The following is a 22,788-nucleotide window of genomic DNA, read 5'->3' as shown; positions in this document are numbered from 1 at the left end:
TTTTATCTTGATGAAATCCCCATAGTTCATTTTTGCTTTTGTTTCCCTTGCCTTTGGAGACAAGTTTAGCAAGAAGTTGCTATGGCTGAGGTCAAAGGTTGCTGCCTGTGTTCTCTAGGATTTCGATGGATTCCTGTCTCACATTTAGGTCTTTCATCCATTTGGAGTTTATTTTTGGTCCATTTTCATTCTTCTGCTGTCCAATTTTCCCAACACCATTTCTTGAGGAGACTTTTTTCCATTGGGTATTTCCTGCTTTGTCAAAGATTAGTGGACCATAGAGTTGAGGGTCCATTTCTGGGTTCTCTGTTCTGTTCCATTGATCTGTGTGTCTGTTTTTGTGCCAGTACCATACTCTCTTGATGTACAGCTTTGTAATACAGCCTGAAGTCTGGAATTGTGATGCCTCCAGCTTTTGGTTTTCTTTTTCAGGATTGCTTTGGCTATTCGGGGTCTTTTATGGTTCCATACAAATTTTAGTATTGTTTGTTCCAGCTCTGTGAAAAACGTTGATGGTATTTTCATAGGGACTGCATTGAATATGTAGATTGCTTTGGGTAGCATAGACATTTTAACAATATTTGTTTTTCCAATGAGCGAATGTTTCCCCATTTTAAAGTTGTTTTTTTTTTTAAAGTAATCTCTATACCCAATGTGGGGCTCAAACTCACAACCCTGAGACCCAAGAGTTGCATGCTCCACCAACTGAGCCAGCTAGGTGCTCCTATTATGTAAAATTTTAAAAACGGAATAGACTAATGCAGTAACCTCCGATAACCAGCATCTAGATTCAACAAATAAAGCATATGGCTGATAATTCTTTAATCTCAACCCTTTCCCTCTCCCATCTCCACACTTCTCCTGGATCATTTGAAAGCACATCCCAGATGAAATGTTTTCATCTGTAAATACTTATGTATTCTAAGAGATCACTTAAAAAATACACACAAAACCACAGTACCACCACCATACTACTTACTGGCTTTATCTTCCCAAGTTTTAAAATTTATTATCAATATTATTGTTCTTCACACCATGATTACTGAATTCTGTTTAGGATTTAATTGCAGTTCCTTCTGTCTTAGGATATAGACTACTAGGGATGTATGATCATATTACTGTTTTAAAGTCTCTAGTTATTTTCTGTGGTTAATCTTGAAATATCTTTATCACACACACACATATATATATATATACACACACACACAATACATATCATTCATTTGTGTATTTTGTTTTTGATTTAGGGGTTGCTTATTTTCCATTTTGCTATAATTTTGTTTTATAATTATGTAAAAAATTTCTGTGGTTCTAAAACAAGGCAGTTGAGAAGTCTGATGTTCCCCTCTCTTTTCTTTTGTAGAAGCAGTGGAGGCTTGTGAAACCCCTTACAAAATAATGAAAATTTTGGCTATTTGTGTATATTGAGAGAACCATAGTTATTCTCTGATTTTTTCCAAAAGTTTCACGAGCAAAAAAACCCAAACAATAGTTCTTGAACTTTTTTGGCTTCAGGATCCTTCACACTCTTAAAAACATAAAGACTCATAAGAGGTTTCATTTGCCCTTGGAAAATGAAACAAAATTTGGAAGTATTCATTTAACACCCCTGTTATATGTTAATATGGTTTTTTTCAAAGAAATAACTATATACTTCAAACCCAAAATATTGGGTGAGAAGAGTGGATTTGTTTTATATTTGCAAATCTCTTAAATGTCTGATTTAATGGGAGGCTGGTGGATTTTTTTCATCTTGACTGCATTTAATCAGTTGTGTTATGTAGCATCAGGAAAACTCCACTGTACCCTGGCAAGATAATAAGGGTAAAAGGCAAAGTCGTAGTGTTACAGTGAAAATGGTTTCAACCTTGCAGAGGTGGATGAGTCCAGTACTCTGTATTGTGTTATGCAGAGCCCTGGAGTTGATTTAGATTTGTTGTGCTTGCTTAGTTCTGTTTGTTGGCTTGTCATTGCATGTGGTCTTCTGAAGATCAGTGTCTCGGGCACATGCCCCCCCTCCCCCTCACTATGACTTCTGCAGGTTCCCCCTTCCCCCAATCTGACCAACGCATGGTCCTCCCCATAGCTCCTTTGTGCCACCTGCGGCTGGGCCACCGTCGTGGGCCTGGGCTGCATCACAGGATGAGCCCACTGGCATCAAGTGTTCGCACTCATGTGGATATCCCCCATTGTCCCTGCATCTTGTTGGCAGCAGTTGTGCCCAGTCACCTTGCTTCTCAAGGGCAACATAGTGACCCTCATTTGTGTGAGTGCGGCAGTGTCTCAGCTGCTTTCCTCTATACTGTGTCCCGATGCAGGACACTCCTTGCCACACTTCTGCTGCTGTGTCCTACTTCTGCAACTGCTTAAGAGCTGGCTGGGGAGACAGGACAGTGTGAGACCTCTTCATCCTATGTCTGCACCAGCTCACCCACATTTGCACCCAAACCACCCTACCTGATTAATCCCTCACTACCACATGCCTGTCTCTAAAGTTAATCCACGGGCATCCTAGCACTTGTGGCTGATGTGGTCATGTTGCAAATGGCTTTAAGTGCTTGTTCTGCTCCTACCTAGACAACTGTGGTAATTGGAACTAATTGATGCCCACAGGCACCAGCCGCTCTGGTGATTCTAGATAACCTAGATCAATTGCATGTCCCATGGACCTGTCAGCTATTTTAGGTAGAAGTCATAGTGCCTACAGTGGCGACCATGGTGACCAGGAATCCAGGTTCAGTACCATAAAGCTTGGTGATTAACTTCCCCAACCAAGAAAGGCAATAGACATGCAGATTACCTACTTGAGACCCGGGAGAGCAGTGATGAAAAATAACACTGGACTCTTTTGAGAGCCTATATTTGAATGAGTCCGCTTCAAATCCTTTAAGGAGGATCCATTACAGGGCAAGTCCGTTTGCCGGCCGTTGTGGTAATCTCAGCTCCAGTGCAGGTATTGAATTCGGTGCAGTTAAAATTCTAGCTTGATGTTGGATCTCCCATGTGAGCAGCAGCAGGCCCACCACAGGAGATGGTCTTTTCAGGTCCACCCAACCCCCGTCCCCTTGGGTGAGCTCCTGGATCTTAGCCCAGTTTCCCTAGGCTGAATTGTATATTTGGAGAAAGAGTGCTCAAAGCAGACTCAAGCTGCCAGGATACTGCCCTGGGAATCACGAAATTCTAGTGTGTCAGAACTTTGCAGAATTCTATTTTGTTTGTGTCAGAACTTTGCAGAGGCTGATTAGACAGGATTGTTGGGACATTCATACTGCGTTGCTAGATCCCAAAGTCTTAGACTGGTGCAAGACGGACCAGAGTGAGAGCTTTTGCCAAAGATGTTTTCATTAATCAAGGATGAAGGTGAAAGTGGGAGGTTTGAAGAGGCTTGGATCCAATGTATCCCATGTAGTTCTGACTGTAAATGATGTGGACAGCCAGCATTGTTCTCATGACCCTCCAGTCGCCTCCAGGAAACCAAAGTCCTTCGGGTGGTGATGGGGTGGGGCGTGGGGGGTTGTGGCAGGGTGTGGTTCTAAAGCTAACTGAAAGACAGCCCTGGAGCTTGATTTGACTCAACCTGGACAACGCCTCCTGGCTCTCGTCTAGGTAAAACTGGCACAGCAAAAGCTCTTCTGTGGGTGGTGGTGTATGGCCTTTCTATGTTGGCAGTGATTTGCCTGGCTTATTGATAACTAGGGGTATTAGTCTGCTGACCAGTTAGCCAGCCTGAGTACTCATTATCCTTTGACTTTGGTAAGTGGCGCTCAGCCATCCTGGAATGAGCAACACAGTGCTTTTTAACGTTGGCGGCCGAGTGCCACACTGCTTAGTGTCTGTGCATCCTAGTCCCAGTGGTGCTGGGGACTGGTTAAATCCATTAATGATGGGCTTGGATTGCAGTTTTTCCCCATTAACGAGGACCTCCCTTGAGAGAGTAGATCAAAAGACACTTAGCCTTATAGATCACAGAGAAGAAGGTCTAAATAAAAGTTTCAATCAGGTTTCCACAGGTTGTCCTGCAGAGGGAGCATTGTGGAGCCTGTGAGTGGGATGGTTCTTGGCATTTGAGGTTCTTCCTCAGCATATCACAGGCCACCGCTGCAAGAAGATGGACAGAAATGCTGAGAACCACGTGGGGCAGAATGGAGGGTGAGCTTTTGCCTCTGGCCTCTGACCAGGTAGTCCTGGGCTGTGGTAACTTCTGCTTAAGGTGACCTCTGGCTCACCTCTGGCCTGGCACCTTTGTGGTTTTGGGGTGCCCCCTCTCACCCTGTTTGTGTGTGTGTGTGTGTGTGTGTGTGTGTGTCTATATCTCTGGTGGAGTGAGGTGAAGCTAAAGGGGTGTCTCCAGTGCTGCCCACTGCTATTAAGTCTTGGATGTGTTTTTATGGAGTTTAAACTGTTAGGACTGGACTTAGGACTTTAAACTGTTAGGATTGGAGTTTAAAATTCTTAGGATACCAGTGGTGACATGATTTTGCATATTTCTATTTAGCATTTGTTACTTAGGAAGAATGCAATTTAATGAGTACAGTTCTCATCAAAAGGACCAATTGGCCTTTTTATATATTAGGAAATTTTTTGGTTTTGGAATATACTTGATTATTATCATAATAATGCTTTTACTTTTCTGTTGCTGATGGATTCTTGCTTTAACACACATTATTTTTGTTTTGGGGTTCTTTTTTTTTAATTGTAATCAAAGATAATTCAATTTATCTTTTTCATTCACAGATATATGTAGAGTGTGTCGGTCAGAAGGAACACCTGAGAAACCTCTTTATCATCCTTGTGTATGTACTGGCAGTATTAAGTTTATCCATCAAGAATGGTGAGTCATCCTTTTAGAAAATTTTATGTCTGAGCTTTAGTTTTGTCATTTATATAATAAGGGGGATTGTTTCAATGAACTTTCTCTATAATAGTTACTTTTTAAAAATTTTGTTGTGAAAATTTGGAAATTACCCATATTCCTTATTACCATTCCCCATCATTTTGGTATTACTGTTTTCCAGGAGCATGTGAGTACCTGTTTGTTCATTTCTACCATGGAGAGCTTGTTTTGTTCATTGGAGTGTTAAGGTTTTCTGATTCTGCTTGGCATGATAATAGCTTACATTTATGCAATGCTTTGTGCCAGGTAGTCCTCATTGCTTTTATACATCTTAGCTCATTTACTCCTTAGAACCATGAGGTGGATTGTTTTTATTATTATGCAGATGAAGAAACCAGCATAGAAAGGTTAAAGTTCTGGGTACAAAGCCAGCCAGTTAGTGGCAACCAGGATTCCAACCGAGCTTTCCAGGGTTGCAGTATTATCAGACCAGTGTTAGAACTGATGTCATGCTTGGAGCTTCTTTCATAGTTGAGATTAGGCTTGAGGAGATTACAATGTAGTTAATTGAAGTTTTTTAATAGTAGAAATACATACTTTTTAAAAATCTGTTATAGTTCTGTACTTTCAGAAGGCATTAAGTTATAAAAATTCCAAAAGAATATTATAAATATGAAACTGTCAAAATTGTAGAAGCTCTATGATATGTTAAATTTTAATAACAGAACATTGGTTTTCAGTGAAACGTTAAAATTTCCTTGTTGTAAATACTGTATTCATGAATGTGTTTGTGATTGCAGCTTAGTTCAGTGGCTGAAACACAGTCGAAAAGAATACTGTGAATTATGCAAGCACAGATTTGCTTTCACACCAAGTAAGTTCTTTAGAAGTTTGCATTACATTTTTGGGTTATAACTGGCCACATAAATGTGTTTAAGCAGTTTTAAAGCAACTGTTTTTAACTGTTTTTAACTTTGTCATTGGTAGTAACAATGTATTGCTGTAACATTTTAGAAAATATTTTTTAAAACTACATGTCAGCTTTTAACACACAGATATATGCGTGTGTGAGAAAGTGATTTAATTTGTAGAATATTTCTTCTTTCTTTTTTATTTTTTGAGAGAGAGAGAGAGTGCGCGTGCGCGCGAGCGTGTGCCACTAGTGGGGCGGGGAGGGGCAGAGGGAGAATGAGAGAGAGTATCTTAAGCAGGCCCCATGCTCAGCAAAGAGCCCCACGCAGGGTTCAGTCTCAGGACTCTGAGATCATGACCTAAGCCGAAATCAAGAGTCAGACACTTAACGAACTGAGACACCCAGGTGCCCCTGTATTTAAACTTTTAATTATGGACAAGTTCAAATGTATAAGAGAGTGAGAGAGAGTATCTTAAGCAGGCCCCATGCTCAGCACAGAGCCCCACACAGGGTTCAGTCTCAGGACCCTGAGATCATGACCTAAGCCTAAATCAAGAGTCAAACATTTAATGGACTGAGCCACCCAGGTGCCCCTCTTTTTCAGCTTTTTATTAAGGACAAGTTCAAATGTATAAAAATGTAAATGTATATAATGAGCCCCCATGTTCTTATCTCTTAGTTTGACTCATTTTTAGCTCATAGCTTTTACATGGTATTCCTTACCTATGTTCTTGTTCCCTTCCTCTGTCTTTTTAAAGCAAATCCCATCATTTATAATTTCATCTGTACATATTTTAGTATGTATCTCTAAACAGTAAGGATTCTTTTTAAAAACAGTAACTGTATTATCATCATTCCCCCAGAAAAATTAATAATGTTGCCCTGATTTTTCAGATATCTCCTCACTGTTCAAACGTGGGATATCTTTTGAGTTAAAATTGTGCAGGTTGGAATAATAATAACAATAATAATAATAATAATAATAATAATAAAGAGAAGGCTCAGGAGTTGCATGTTCTACTGACTGAGCTAGGCAGGTGCTCCCCCCCCATTCACTTTTTAAAAATGAGACTTTCTAAGCTTAATATTTTATAAGCCTCTGGCACATATTTTGCATGTCTTTAAAATTTCAGTTATATTTTATAATTCCTGTGCCTACTGACTGATATTTAATGTTATTCATCCTAAATAAGTAGAGGACTATACTGGCAGCATATCAAGAATTTGAAGTATACTTTTCATTCTGGGATTGTAGTACGTTGCTCTCCTCTTCCGAAGGTTTTTTGTGTTTTTGGTTTTGTTTTGTTTTTTAAATAGTATCTTGAGACGCTAAATATAAATGCTCTTAGTGTTAGTTTTACTTTGTTTTTATGTGAGGGAGTATAAATGATTAAAGTCATTACAATTTTATTTTTGGAACTTTATTACCATCAAGAAAACATCAAGTTATTTATTTTGTATTATTTAATTTTCTGTAGGGCGTAAAAACTCTACAACTTAAGGTTTATAGCAAACTGTAATTCTAAGTAATTGAATATTTTCATGAAGTTTGGTAGGAAATACTTGTGTGAGTTTTTTGAGACCGATAAAAGCTTGTGTTGGTACATTTTAGTTATCATTTGACAAAGGCCATTCTCTTTTTCAAGAATTGTATTTAGTAGTTTAATGACTTGTATATCAAGTATCCTGTTAAAGTAAGTGATCTTTGCGGCTATGCTGCAAAAAATTGCTGTTTGTTAATAGCTTATTCCTTAATGTTTGTAGCCATGAATAGTTTTGTAATAGTTCACTCATTAATTTTAGATCATTGTTTTAAAACTTTACACATCATAATTCCTTATTTTGGCCTCACTAGAGAAAGGTGTTTGTTCCTCCACATGTTCTGTCTGAGGTACCTATGGTAGAGCAGTGGTTTTCATTGGAACCATTTACCAAGGAAATCTTTCTCTGAGTGTGTGAAACCACATCTTACAGAGAGATGGGAAGATCTGAATTTACTGCTTGGAACATTAATTACTGTTTTTAAATTGTGTGGGGGTGGGATTGACCAGCAAATGTCAGAATGTTAGTATATTGTTTGCTTCCACATGAAATGACTTCGTTACAGATTGTACTTTTTGAGTGCTGTGTCAAAGGCTTGTATTTGGGAGGAGAGCTAGCTCTTTTTTTTTTTTTAATTGAAGTATAGTTGAGACACAGTGTTACATTAGTTTCAGATGTACAACATAGTGTTCTACAACTGTATGTTATGTTGTGCTCATCACAAGTGTAGCTGTCATCTTTCACTATACAGTGCTATTGTATATATTCCCTCTGCTCTACCTTTCATTCCTATGACTTATTCCCCTTTGCCCATTTTGCCCACCCCACCTTTCCCTTTTGCAACTGCTAGTTTGTTCTCTGTATTTATATGTCTGTTACAGCATTTTTGTTTATTTGTTTTGTTTCTTAGATTCCATATGTAAGTAAAATCATAAGTTATTTGTCTTTTACTTACTGACTTATTTCCTTAGCATAGTACCCTCTAGGTCTGTCCATGTTGTCACAAATGGCAGGGTCTTATTTTTCATGGCTGAGCAGTCACACACACACACACACACACACACACACACACACACACAATTCTTTATCCATTCATCTTCCAGTGGATGCTTGGATTGCTTCCACATCTTGGCTATTGTAAGTAATGCTGCAATAAACATAGGGGTGCATATATCTTTTCAAGTTGGTGTTTTTGGTTTCCTGCCACTTCCACTTCCCAGAAGTGGAATTACTGGATTGTATGGTACTATATATTTTTAATTTTGGGGGGGAACCTCCATACTCCTTTCCACAGTGGCTGTACCAGTTTACATTCTCACACCCAACAGTGCACAAGGGTTCCTTTTTCTCTACATCTTTGCCAACACTTACTATTTCTTATCTTTTTGATACTAGCCCTTTGACAGGTATAAGGTGATACTGTGATTTTCACTAAGGAGGATTCTTTCTTGGTAACATGTCAACAGCTTTACCTTTTGCTCCTATTCACTTTATCTGATCTTTTATAATTTGGGAAGCCAGATAATTGCATTGTTTAAATGCTAAAATATGTATAAGTTAGCTTTGCATGAAGTTCATGGCATGACTGAGGGATGTGAACTTCTCTTGTATCTTTTTTCCTGAACAGAGGCCTTTTTTGTTGGTTTCTACATTTCACATGTGATTTGTTCTCAGATGACTTCCGAGTAAATGTGGTATTATTGTAACTATTTGATTCACTTTTTTAATAGGAAAAGATATTTAAGTGAAACACAAAGATTGAAAGTTAAGCTAGTTCTACATGCCTGTTTATAGTTATGAATTAAGTTTTTTTTAATATTTATGAAATTATGTGCACTTTCTTTTTTTCTCTTCTAGTTTATTCTCCAGATATGCCTTCTCGGCTTCCGATCCAAGACATATTTGCCGGACTGGTTACAAGTATTGGCACTGCAATACGATATTGGTTTCATTATACACTTGTGGCCTTTGCATGGTTGGGAGTTGTTCCTCTTACAGCATGTGAGTATTCATTTCTGTCTGACTGGAGTTATTTTAAAATTATATAACTTTAATATTGTAATATTGCATCATATTTCTGTTTGAATGATATTTGATGTTACAGTTTCATGTGTTAGGAAAGCCTCACTTAGAAAACATTGTCCACCTAAATTAAGAACTATTTTTAACAGATCATTTTCTTTAATGAATGTGGGAATGCAAAACAGCATTCTGAGGCTTAGTAAAGTTCATGAAAGAATTGAAAAAGCAAAATCAAATTATAATTAGAAGGACGTTGATTTTTGTTCTTTGAAGTATATTAGAACTTTCAAGGATTGCAGAAGTTGGATTATTTTGAGTTTTTTTCCTCCCTTTTAAAAGACAACTCAAATATCTGTAATAGTCCTGAATAACTGGAAGGCTTATCTTTCAAGATATAGGAGGTTTTCTGGAAGGTGGGTATACTAGCCCTTAGTTGATCCCTTTTGGGTTTTGTTTTTAAAGAGACGCAGAAGGGTAGATAGTACATGGTGCCAGGGTATGTAGCTATGATTCTTTGGAGTTAAATGCAAATTAGATTTTTAAGTAAGTATAATTAATATCCTCATGTCTCTTTAAGAGTAAATAAATAAAATTGATCATTTACGAAGATGAAATTTTTGGGGATACACTGAATAGCAGAATTTGTCTGAAATAGCAGAATTGTTGAAAAATGAAGTAGTAAACTAGGAGATTGAGTAAGGGGTTCTCTAGGATGTAACTCAGACAAGAAGTTGCAAGTGTGAGGAGGAAAAAACTAGAAGATGAAGGCTGCATCCAGTTGTTTCAGTACCTGTGTAGCAAAGATCATGGACATAAGGAAATGACAGGCATCTTTTCAATTGAAAGAGAGAGCTGACCATGATGAAGGATAGAGCCTCATAAACCTAGACACATTCTAAAGTTTTCCAGGGCTGAATAAAATGGTAGATGTTCCACTTGCACATTATCCTACAAAGTAAAAATCAGACTGGCATCAGACTTAAAATCAGCTGCTCTGAATGCTTGAGGACAGCAGAAACTTCAGACTTTGACAACATTTCTGAACCTGAAATCTACCCATAAATTATTCTCAGATGGAGGGACAAAATAAAGACGTTTCAGTAGATGCAAGGGCATGAAAAGTTTGCCACTTCAAACTACTTATGAAAAAAGTGTTCGAGAATATACTTTACCAAAATGAGTGAGGAATCCGACAGAAAGGCATGAGCTACAAAGAAAAAGAGACAGGTGCCTCCCACAGCTAACTAGCAATTGTTTTAATGTACAATGGCTGGTAATTTTTAGGTAGCAGCCTGGAACTAAAATTCTAGATGATTTTAACATGGGAGAAACTGTGAGGAGAGGATAGAAATGAGAGCTTTTTAAGTTGTTTATCTTATTTGTAAGGAGACTGTGGATGCTTTGGACAGAGACAGGAAAATACCGTGTGACTCTGCATTAAAAACTATGGGGGTAGCCAACTGGTGTCCAGAACTAGACCCACATCTGCATCATCACCTGATTCACAACAAAGGTGCCACTGCTGTATGGTGGAGGAAGGATGATCCTTCCAATAAAAATGGTATAGCATCAACTGGATGGCCATATGAAGAAAAATAAACCATGTCATTATCTCACACCTGACACAGAAATTAATTTGAGATGGATCATAAGCTTGAATGTGAATGTTAAAAACCAAAAGATTTATAAAAATACAGGATAATGGGGTACCTGGGTGGCTCAGTCAGTTAAGCGCTTGTCTCGATTTTGGCTCCGGTCATGATCTCAGGGTCATGGAATTGAGCCCTGCATCAGGCTCCATGCTTAACACCATGTCTGCTTGAGATGCTTTCTCTTCCTCTCCCTCTGCCCCTCCCCTCATTCGTGCACACTCTGTCTCTCTGAATAAATAAATAAATAAATAAATATTTAAGATTTTATTTATTTATTTGAGAGAAAAATAGTGAGAGAGAGCAGGAGTGGGGAAGAGAGGGAGAAGCGGGATCCCATATGGGACTCCATTCCAGGACCCTGGGATCATGACCTGAGCCGAAGGCAGATGCTTAACCAAATGAGCCCCAGGTGCCCAAATAAATAAAACCTTAAAAAAACAAAAACAAAAACAAAAAAAAAAACACAAGAAAAGGAAAATATAGGGGAATAACCATAAAAGAAAATACTGAATAAATTGGACTTAATTGAAATTAAGAATTTTTATCCATGCTTTGATACCTTTAAGAGAGAAGAGCAAGCCCCACAGAGTGAGAGAAGGTATTTGCAATACCACATCAAACAAAGGACTTGTATCTAGATTATGTAGGGAACTCCTAAAAATCAGTAAGAAAAATGCAGACAACCCAAATAAAAAGTAGACAAAAGATTTGGATAGGTGTTTCTGGAAAGATCTAAATAGGCAGTAACACAAAAAGCTGCTCAGCATCATTAGTCATCAGGGAAATGCACAAGAAGATATTGCTATATACTGAGCAGAATGGCTAAAATTAAAAAATAAGACAATGCCAAATATTTCTTAGGATGTGGAGCATCTGGAACATGCTTACATTGATGACGGGAGTATATATGGTGTAACCACTTTGAAAAACTGTCAGTATCTACCAGTGCTAAATATTATAAATACCTTTTGGTTCAACAGTTCCATTTCTAGGAATATAGCTGATGGAAACCAGAGCCCTGTGGCCACTAAAAGATGTGTGTTCAAGAATGACCACAGCAGCTTTGCTTATAGTCGTTAAAAACTGGAGCCAAGGAAATACCAATCAACAATAGTAGAGTAGATATATTGTGGTTTTTGTATACAATGGAATAGTACTTAGCAGTGAGAAAAGATCTCATTATTGGGACATGGAATAACATGGATGAGTTTTACTTTGAGAGAGAGAAGCGAGGCACAGAAAGTATGGATTGTATGATTGCATTTATGTGAAATTTTAAAGTAGGCCAAACTGATCTATGGTGTTAGAGATCAGAATGGTGGTTACCTTTTTGCTGGAGATACTGACTAGGAAGGGGATTGAGGAGCCTTCCAGGGACTTAGAAGTGCTGAATATCTTGATCTAGGTGGCAGTTTCCTGGATATGTACATATATAAGAATTCACTGAGACATATACTTAAGATTCATATAAATTTTACCTTAATAAAAAGTAACAAAACTTAAAGGTAAGTGCCAGAAGAATAGAAATGGGATAATGAGTTTTTGTTCTGAGAAGTCAGAGTATGAAACAGCAAATATTTGGACAGTCCCAACAAAAGACAGGAAAGACAGGGATGGAGGGCAGAGGGAGGGAAGTAAGAGAGGAAAGGGTAAGGTTGCAACTTCTGTGATCATAAGAGTTTACACAGTTGTATACAGAGTAACCTGGTTTACTATGAGAGATAAGTACAGAGCAGCCCACGTTAATGCCAGAGGGTTGTTAGCAAATGCTGACAGAACACAGGAACAGCGTTCATCAGCCAGATGTCACTCAAGATAAAAAGCTTTAAATGGAGCAAAACATTATAAGTCATTTTAGTAAAGGGCATAGTCCTAAGAAAGTAAAACTTAAGAACTTTTATGCACCGGAGTACAGGACTTCGAAATATGTAAAGCGTTCACAGTCAAGTGGCAGACTAACACACCTCTCCAAAATCAGATCAAATAATCAAAAGTTAAGTAGGGACTTAGAGGATTTAAGTAATGCAGTTAACAAGCTGGATCTCTATTCTGACTTGTTTATATAGATTCATATACACACTTGTAGTTTAAAATTTAAGTTCTATCACGAAATACATAGTCCAACTTTTTTCCTTCAGTTAGCAGTGTACCCTGGTATGTTTCCATGTAAGAACATGTTGAGCTACTGTACTCTTTTTGAGCTACCTTATTTTTTTAATGGATGCAGAGCACTCTGTAGGAAGGAGGCCTGTAATTTATGAATCTGTTTTCTTATTTACAGACATTTGGTTTGTTGTCAGTTTTACTTTGTTACAAGCATACTTGCTTTGAATATTTCATACACATATGTAAGTAATTTCTATTACAGAAATTTTTTCCTACCTTTCATTTTGATTTGGCTTTTGAAAACAGCCATTGAAGTCATTGAGAATTTCTCATACAAGGCTATAGGGAATGCTTAAATAATATACAAGTTCTGGTTAGAAAGAAAATCTCACTGTTTCCTCTTGGGCCCTGTCCGTTCTTTCCTTTCTGACTAAGAGGATAAGAGGTTGGCTGTGCATTCACCCATACTTTATCTTTTTTTCCCTTCGTGGCCAGATTTAAGATTTTTTTTTTGAGGACCCTTGAATCTGTGTTTTTAAAAGATTGGTTGTTTGCTACTCATGTTATTGGAGCATTTATTCTTCTGAAAAGGCCTATTAATTTCAAATTGTGTACCCCCAGAACTGAAATCTTTTATTTTCATGAGTGGACTCAATGAATTTTAGAATTCTCAGTTAAAAAAAATTCTCCATATTGTAATTTAGTGATCTTTATGTTTCTTTCCTTTTCAAACATGTAAGCTCATTCAATAGAAACAAGTCAGTCAGTCTGTAAGAGAATCTAAGCTTTCAACATTAGTGTGTAACATTTACTCTTCACTGTCACTATTTTTATGCTTAACCATGTTGGGTTTTTTCAGGATTTATTATTTTAGAAAGAGAGTGGGAGGAGAGGCAGAAGGAGAGAATCTTCAAGCCGACTCCCTGCTGAGTGTGGAGCCTAATATGGGGCTCAGTCCCACGACCCATGAGATCATGACCTGAAACCAAGAGTTGGTTGCTTAACTGAATGAGCCACCCAGGTGCCCTAGAGTTTTTTTAATGTAGTAGTTCAGGACAGCCTTGCAAAAACAAAATATTTCAGGGGCTCACACTTTACCTCCTTTTTTTTTTTTTTTTTTTTTAAGATTTTATTTATTTGACAGAGAGAGGGAGACAGCCAGCCAGAGAGGGAACACAAGCAGGGGGAGCGGGAGAGGAAGAAGCAGGCTCCCAGCGGAGCAGGGAGCCGGATGCGGGGCTCAATGCGGGGCTCCATCCCAGGACCCTGGGATCACGCCCTGAGCCGAAGGCAGACGCTTAACGACTGAGCCACTCAGGCACCCCCACTTTACCTCCGTTTAATTGAGTGCCTGTCTGAGTTCATGATGTGTGTTGTAACCATATGCCATCTTGCCCTTTTTGGTAGGCCGTATCTACAAGTGCTTGTTTACTGGCTCCGTGAGCTCACTACTGACACTGCCACTGGACATGCTGTCCACGTGAGTACTCGTAAAGCTTGAAACGCTGCTGCACAGCGTAGCTAGTGCACAGTTTTCCTGCACGCTTTTACTTTTGTTATAATTTGAAAAGTCCTTTTGTTCCAAGGACAAAGAGTAATCTATATCTCTTAGTCTGACAGTTATAGCTACAGTAAAAGTAGCTGACATATGTACATGTTTATTTTAAAACATACTGTTTTTTAAAGGACTGTTTCGTTAGGGTGGGACGATCTGTTAAATAGGCTGCTATGCAGTGTGAGATATGTGCTATCATATGCTGAGAATTCATTTAAACACGTATTTTTTAACAAGATAGTCATTTGAATATAAATTCAGTTTTTAAATATTTCTTGTGATTATTAGAATATGGACTCTAAAAACTTGTTCACTGTCATTATTTTACTGTATCTTAATTTGACATTAAGCATTGTAATTGTGTTTTCTTGGTAAAGACATGTGTTTTTATTACTGATGTCAGAATTAGAAATGCTGTAAATGATGAATTGTATCAAGATCATTAGAATATTAAGCCTGCCAATGATTGCACCTATATTTACTAAATCTTTTGTACCCAGCTGACCTTAGGTTTCTGATTCCTAGGTCAGTGAAGACAAAGAACAATATGAAACTGTCCTATGGAACAGAAGTAATCAGAGTATATTACCATAAAAATAAGCCACTAGGCAGTAGAAGAGAGCATCTATCTATTCTGATAGAAAAGAAATTAAGGAGAAGCTCTTTTAAGGCTCTTGCATCTGCATCATTTTTTTTTTTTTTAAGATTTTATTTATTTATTCGACAGAGATAGAGACAGCCAGCGAGAGAGGGAACACAAGCAGGGGGAGTGGGAGAGGAAGAAGCAGGCTCATAGCGGAAGAGCCTGATGTGGGGCTCGATTCCATAACGCCGGGATCACACCCTGAGCCAAAGGCAGACGCTCAACCGCTGTGCCACCCAGGCGTCCCTGCATCATTATTTTTAATCATGTTTCTAAATATTTAGAAACATTAGATGTGTTTGTGACTTGGTTTTTCTACTTGCTGATAATACCTTTTTGGGATAGAACAGTCAGGTTATTTCATTTCTGTGTCTTTGGCAGTGTAGGGAGTAATAGATTAAAGGTTTTCAGCTTGTACTTATTTACATTAGAATTGTTTTTTGTTTTCATTATTAAAGAACAACTTTGATAAAGTAATGTTTAGAAGTAGACAGAGGCCTTGAAATAGGGTGCTCTTAGCTGTGGCCATAACAAAAAAGAGAAGCAGTAACTTAACACATTTGAAAGTTTGGAACTAGCATAAGCAGATACCCCTTTGTATAAAATACAGGCTTTTTGTGAAGTGATGCGGTAGAAACAAACAGGACAGCGTTCCCATTTCTGGACATCAGGTTTTTATCTCAGTCATCCAGAACATGGTCTCAGTATAGCAATGTAAGAAGTTTGGGGCACCTGGGTGGCGCGGTCGTTAGGCGTCTGCCTCCGGCTCAGGGCGTGATCCCGGCGTTCTGGGATCGAGCCCCATGTCGGGCTCTTCCGCTGGGAGCCTGCTTCTTCCTCTCCCACTCCCCTTGCTTGTGTTCCCTCTCTCGCTGGCTGTCTCTCTCTGTCAAATAAATAAATAAAATCTTAAAAAAAAAAAAAAAAAAAGAAATGTAAGAAGTTTGTCTTGAATGGTTCAGCTGCCATTCGTTATGTCTTTGTGTATATGGCATCGTTCATCTCTGGCTTGCATTTAGGAGTTGTGTACACCGCAAAGATGGATATCGGAAGTAGTGAGGGAAGTCCGATAAAAGCCAGGGGTGACTGCTAAGAGTGCTGGAAGTTTTGTTTTAATGTGTATAAGCTAATAAAAGAACGATTTCACATAGGGTATTCTTGTTCCATGTAGTTCGGGCTAAAATTCTGCAAACCGTTGTAGTTAGTGAGTGTGCATGGTAGTGGCCAGTCAGTATCTCAGCTGCTTAGAAAAGGTGACTTGAGTTCCTATCTCTGCAGTTTAATGAAGCAGAGATACATTGTTTCTCTAATAGTTTCTGTTTTAAATGGCTAAATATGTTAACATTTACCAAAGCCTAAATTGGTAGGCTTTGGCTATATGAAAAACAGTGTTTATGGAAGCCATGTCAGGGAAATACCAGACAAACAAGGTATAGTATCCTACTTACCTACTACCTTTATTTCTTGTCGGTTAAACCATTGACCATCTGGTTTTCGGCAGGTGTGATCACTTAAGTGATACAATGAGGTAGTTGGTTGTAACAGAATTAGCCCTAGCATTGGAATATGGTTTCTGTGTCTGCAGGTTTTTCGGTGACTTTGGGCAAATCATTGGACCTATCTGAACCGGTTTCCTCCTCTGTGAGGAAGTGAGGAAGATCATGCCTCAGGGCTTTGGGTGGGCTGTTCAAAGATTAAATTCCATATATATGTAAAAACTATATGTGAATTTGGAGTACTAGGTTAACATATAGCAGAATTATCACTGAAACTCAGAGCTACTGCTTGTCTTACGTTGGCAGGCTCCCCTTTTCTTCCTAACCTGATTGGTTAGTGGGCCACCAGAATTGCCTTCATGAGACTGATGGACACAGGAGGAACACCAAAGGCATGGCTGGGGATAGTCAAAAGAAATTGTAAACATGGTTTGGTTTTGTAATTCCATGCTGCCTCTTACAGTTTGAAGAAATGAGCCAGTTTTCCTGAAAGTGCTTTTAACTAAACTACTTTTTTTTTTTAATGAGCCGTGTTTCATTTTCTCTGTAGTATTAATTTTATTTCTGAAATTTTACTTTAAATTTCTTAATATCATAGCAGCTGCTTACATATTCTGTAGCTCAGTGCTTCAGATCATCTCCAGCTGCAACATATCAGTTAATTATTTCTTCAAAACATACTGTCCCTAAAACTTACTGGCTTGAAACAGTAGTAATTTTATTGGCTCATAATTCCAGGGATCAGCAATTTGGGCTGAGCTCAGCTGATCAGTTCATCTGTTGGGCTTGCCTCAGTTACTCAGTTACTGCAGTGTTTCACTGGAGTTGAATGGCCTCAGATGGCTCCAGCTGTGTGCTTTGGTTCTCTTCCTGTGCCCCCTCATCTTGCAGAAAGCCAGCAGGGCTTCTGTACATGGTGGTCGCACAGCAGCATTATAAAAGGTGAGAGTTAAAATTCACCAGCTCTCTTCTAGGCTCTAAATTCAGGCAGCCTCACCTTGGTCCAGTCAAGTCACAGAACTAGCCCAGATTCTAGGTATGAGGGAAAAGAACTCTACAGGGGGTTTGTCACTATTTAAAATTGACATCAAACAATTGTTATTATTGCTGATGACAAGTGCGGAGTAGAGAAGTGGGTATTTTAGTCTGAAGTTATCAAAGTTTTAATAATCTGGAGGGTTCTTAGCATGGGAGTGGTTAGGATACCTCTTTTGATTAGGATATATTCCACGTCATATCTGTGGGCCACATCAATTCATTAAATTTGGAGCCAGTAGGCTGAGGTCTCTCAGACGGACCCTTCTTCAGATTTTCCATGGAAGAAAAAGTCATTCTGTTATGATAAAGGATTTTCCTAAGGCCACCAAGATTCTTAGTTATCCTTGAATTATCCTTAGTATATCCTTGAATTATTCTGAAATCAGGCATAGACTAGGGAAGGACAAGCCCCTTGAGAGGAAAAGAACAAAGATGGGGAGTTACTACGTATATCATAACGTAATTTGTCTATCTGAATTTGTTGAGGAACTAATAACATACTTATATCATATTTGTAGTTAGCATCAAAATTTAATCTGCTTTCTAAGTGATATCTAAAGTGTATTACAAACTTCTTTGTCTTGCACATTGCATAGTATCTCTCAGCTTGCTTTCTTTACATTATCATTAGGCTTCTCTGGAGGTTCTTTCCTGATTTGCTGATTATCTTCATTTGTGTGGGTATCAGCTAATCAAGTTTACTCAACTTGTGTGTAAAATAAGGATACGGAAATTCTTAGTGTGGGTTGGACAGTCCTTCACCTTTTGTAAATTACATACATACTTGGCCCTTGTCAGTGTTTGGGTGCTTTGGTTTTGCTTTTTGCCTGCCTGTTTCTAAACCATGTTCAAAGAATGGCTACGTAGCTAATTTCTGTGTAGCTCTGGTGTTATTTTTCACTTATTATAAATATATATAATACAAGTATATAAATAAATATATTTGGCCAGTTTTAAGATAGATAGAATTTCACCATTCTCAGAAATAATTCTGAGAAACTGATTTTTACCCAGAAAATTATGACTCATTTTCTGGCTCTTCTCTCTGACATATTAGTTCAAGATGAAATGTTGTTACCTTTGGTTTCTTAATTTTAAGCATTCTTTGGAGTAATTCTATATAATTTTTTTTTAATAGGGACAATTTATTGGCGGATTGTTTGCAGGGTTGTTTTGTGGTAACATGCACACTGTGTGCATTCATCAGCCTCGTGTGGTTGCGAGAGCAGATAGTCCACGGGGGAGCGCCGATTTGGTTGGAGCATGCTGCCCCACCCTTCAATGCAGCTGGGCACCACCAGAATGAGGTAACTCCCTTTGCCCGGGAATTATTGTCATTTTCTAAGATCTAAAACCCTTGAGTCCTCTGCCCCTCATTGCAAAACAGGACAATGAAAAGGTTTGGGAGAAGATTAAAGGAAATGCAAAAAGAAATCAGAAGAAGTCACTTTTACTTTGCTTCTTAATTTTTTAGTGAGATTGGGAGTGGTGTTAGGGGGTGTACTGAAGTGTTCTTTCATTTCCTTTGCCTGGATTTACTGCTTAATGCTGGCTTGGAAGTTATATAGACTCCCTGGCGATGATGTTGGCATGCTGCAGGACACTGAGGAGGCTCCCCACTTTCTTAGTTCATCAGTTTCTTCTTCTTTTTTTTTTTTTTTTTTTAAGATTTTATTTATTTATTTGACAGAGATAGAGACAGCCAGAGAGAGAGGGAACACAAGCAGGGGGAGTGGGAGAGGAAGAAGCAGGCTCATAGCGGAGGAGCCTGATGTGGGGCTCGATCCCACAACGCTGGGATCACGCCCTGAGCTGAAGGCAGACGCTTAACCGCTGTGCCACCCAGGCGCCCCTCATCAGTTTCTTCTTATGTAAAATGCCTGTGTTTGCTGCTCCCAGTAGCAACCTTACTAAAAGTAGAATCATTAGAACACTGTTACACAATCTGGTGCAGTTTCCCTTTCTGTATATGAGAGATGCATGTTTACGTTAGATGCAGGAGCGTTTGCTAGATGTGTTAAGAGAAAGAGGATAAGATAAATGACCTTTAGTGTCTTGCTCGCCGAGAAATTATGGGGCTGAAAATGTCAAAATATTAGCTATTTATGTACAAAAACTATTTACACTTCATAAAATTTTATTAGGAAAAATTGACTCTAAGATACTGAAAATGATAATTAACTTAATTTTTCATTTAAGTATCAGTGTGTAGTTTGATTTCAAATTCTGCCCTACCTTTTTCTCTACAGAGTTAAGAGCGTAACTTCTTAGCAAATCACACGTACAAGAAATGAGACTAGAAAGAAAAGACACTTCTTACTTAGTGTTAATACTTTTATTATTGTATCTCATATTTTGAAATACTTAATGCAGTTGCTTTTTTAGAATGTTCATTGACTCCACTGGAGTTCGGTGTTTTCCTTAACTATAATATGTCTTTGCATTTGGTAGGTACCAGAACTCAGTAAGAGCCAGAGGAGGATGCATATGGGAACTGACAAAGTCCATATGGACAGGTTTACCTACTGAGCAGGAATTTTTTCTTTTTCCTTTTTTTTTTTTTTTTTAAAGATTTTATTTATTTACTTGACAGAGAGAGAGAGACAGCCAGTGAGAGAGGGAACACAAGCAGGGGGAGTGGGAGAGGAAGAAGCAGGCTCCCAGCAGAGCTGGGAGCCCAACGTGGGGCTCGATCCTAGGACCCTGGGATCATGCCCTGAGCTGAAGGCAGACGCTTAACGACTGAGCCACCCAGGCGCCCCCTGAGCAGGAATTAGAAACCGTTTCTTCAAGTGTTTAACTGATAACTGAGAACTAAGTTACACATCTGTGGGGGTATAAACAAATAGGTATATAAGTAAATACATATTCGTCCCTGAGGCAGTGAGTAAAGGCAGGAGATGCCTTATAAAGAGGGATTATGGCCCTTTCCCAGAGTTGATCATGGGGTTCGAGTCTCATAATGAGCTGCCCCCACCCCCATGACCCTGCCCTCTAATGTGGCACCTGCGCTGGAGTCTGAGTTCTGTTTCCCCAGAGTTAAAGAATGAAGACTGAATGGTACCAAAGACACAAAGAAATAGAGAAGTCCAGAATGATCAAAGAAGGTCACCACTAAATGAGATGATGGCTTAGGAGCCAGAGGTTATCCTAAGAACAGCTCCCCAGGTCCAGGTTTCATGAGAGCCTCCTGGGCTTCCACCAGATAGCCTTGATGAAGACTGTGTTGAAGACCTTGAGATCATTCCATGAAAGAACCCTCCCAACCCTGCAGCCTCCAGGCAGAGGTTGCAGCTAGGCCAGGGATGTCCTCAGGCCTCTATCGGAGCTTGCTGGACAGTAGCTGAGACCCAGTGTTCACATAGAGGAGCAGATTGTGGAGATGCTGGTGAAGAAGTAATTCCAGGTTGTCTTGCCTAGGAGCTCAGAACTCAGGTGCAGAGATGTCAGCCCGGGGTCAGAATCACTGGCTGAATCTTGCTGCTCCCTTCTTGCTCAGCCTACATGTGAAAAGTAACCAAAGTTCTCTTTGTTACAAGATCCAACTGCAGTCATGGGAAATCTGAACCTTGGTTTTCTTCGAGTTTGTCCTTGACTAATTGTAATAAGAATAAAGCAGAACTCATGTCTGCACCTCTTTTTTGGCTCAGGGAGCTCTATTTCTTGAAACTGAACTCCAGAAGGACTTTTTCTGCCCTGTTGTTAAGACAGACAGCCTGCTGTTGAATTTCTCATTTTTTGCACTTTGTGATGTTTTAATGTATTATTTTTATGTATCCAAAAAGGTAATGGCTTTAACTTCCTGAATTCTTGATTCTTTCTCTACTGGCACGAATGGAAACTTCTGTAATGCCACCAGTAACTGGTTTGGGATGTGCCTGAACAGTTAAAGTTAGCCAGATACGCCTATTTTCTGTAATACTTTGTGAAATCCCTGAATTATACTGAATGAATATATACACTGTGAAGTGAATTTATGTACTTATTATATGCTGAGTAGGTCCAAAATTAGATACTTGTAGAAAAAATGACCTTGAGAGTTTTTTTTTTTATTTTTTAGTAGTTCATGTTTGTTTGCTAGTTTTGTTCTTTTTTAACAGGAAGAGTATGATTTGGAAATAGAGCAGAACTGAGACAAGTTAGCTACATTTCTGGGCTCTTCTGTCGTTTTAGGCTCCAGCAGGAGGAAATGGTGCTGAAAATGTTGCCCCCGACCAGCCTGCTAACCCACCAGCCGAGAACGCGGTGGTGGGAGAAAACCCCGACGCCCAGGATGATCAGGCAGAAGAGGAGGAGGAGGACAACGAGGAGGAGGAGGATGCGGGTGGGGAGGATGCAGCCGATGCCAACAACGGGGCCCAGGGTAATGGCTGCTGGCCCATCCCTGCCCTTCCTTCGTGACCATTAGTCCATTTCCAACTTTCCTTGAGTAGAAGGACTGGAGTTTTCAAAATGTTATGGGTTCGGAGTTCTATTTCTAACCTGTTTTTACTTCGTTTTGAGAGATTTGTATTTATGAATATACATATGTGTAAATATTTTTTTTGTGAAGCAGGGCACATTCTGTGTTTTATTATTTATTTTTTTTCTTAAGATATTTATTTATTTGAGAGGAAGCAAGAGTGAGAGAGCAGGGGGAGCAGGCAGAGGGAGAGGGAGAAACAGACTCCTCACTGAGCAGGGAGCTGGAGGCGGGGCTCGATCTCAGGACCCTGGGATCATGACCTGAGCTGGAGGCAGGTGCTTGTGTTTTAAAATCCTACTCTACACGGGACCTTTATAGGATGGATAGAAAGAAGTTATTTGTAAGTTGTACTAGACTCTGGTTTTTTTAAAAAAGAATTTGATACAGATCACTTTATTCCCTTCCGTTTCTCTTGAGTCAGCACAACTTTTAATATCAAAGAAGAATTCTTGAAGTGTAACCTACAGGTCAGATGCCATTAAGGAAACCATTTTCTCATTTTCTAGCAGTCTAACTCCAGAA

General features: G+C 39.0%; 1 protein-coding gene across 2 annotated transcripts in view; it reads left to right on the top strand.

Annotated features, from left to right (window-relative positions):
- The window catches only part of MARCHF6 (membrane associated ring-CH-type finger 6), a 75,903-nt gene that overhangs the window by 17,554 nt on the left and 35,561 nt on the right, over window positions 1-22,788 (top strand). For both annotated transcript variants that reach the window (XM_040630553.1, XM_040630552.1), the window contains exons 2-7: window positions 4,735-4,831; window positions 5,635-5,708; window positions 9,147-9,290; window positions 14,477-14,549; window positions 18,940-19,108; window positions 21,975-22,164. In XM_040630553.1, coding sequence (XP_040486487.1) covers window positions 4,735-4,831; window positions 5,635-5,708; window positions 9,147-9,290; window positions 14,477-14,549; window positions 18,940-19,108; window positions 21,975-22,164 — 747 coding nt within the window. The remainder of the gene's footprint in view (window positions 1-4,734; window positions 4,832-5,634; window positions 5,709-9,146; window positions 9,291-14,476; window positions 14,550-18,939; window positions 19,109-21,974; window positions 22,165-22,788) is intronic.

Source organism: Ursus maritimus, unplaced genomic scaffold (assembly GCF_017311325.1).
Source record: "Ursus maritimus isolate PB19 unplaced genomic scaffold, ASM1731132v1 scaffold_15, whole genome shotgun sequence".
Taxonomy (NCBI): Eukaryota; Metazoa; Chordata; class Mammalia; order Carnivora; family Ursidae; genus Ursus; species Ursus maritimus.
The sequence above is the reverse complement of the archived record's forward strand: the minus strand, read 5'-3'. Positions and strand labels throughout refer to the sequence as shown.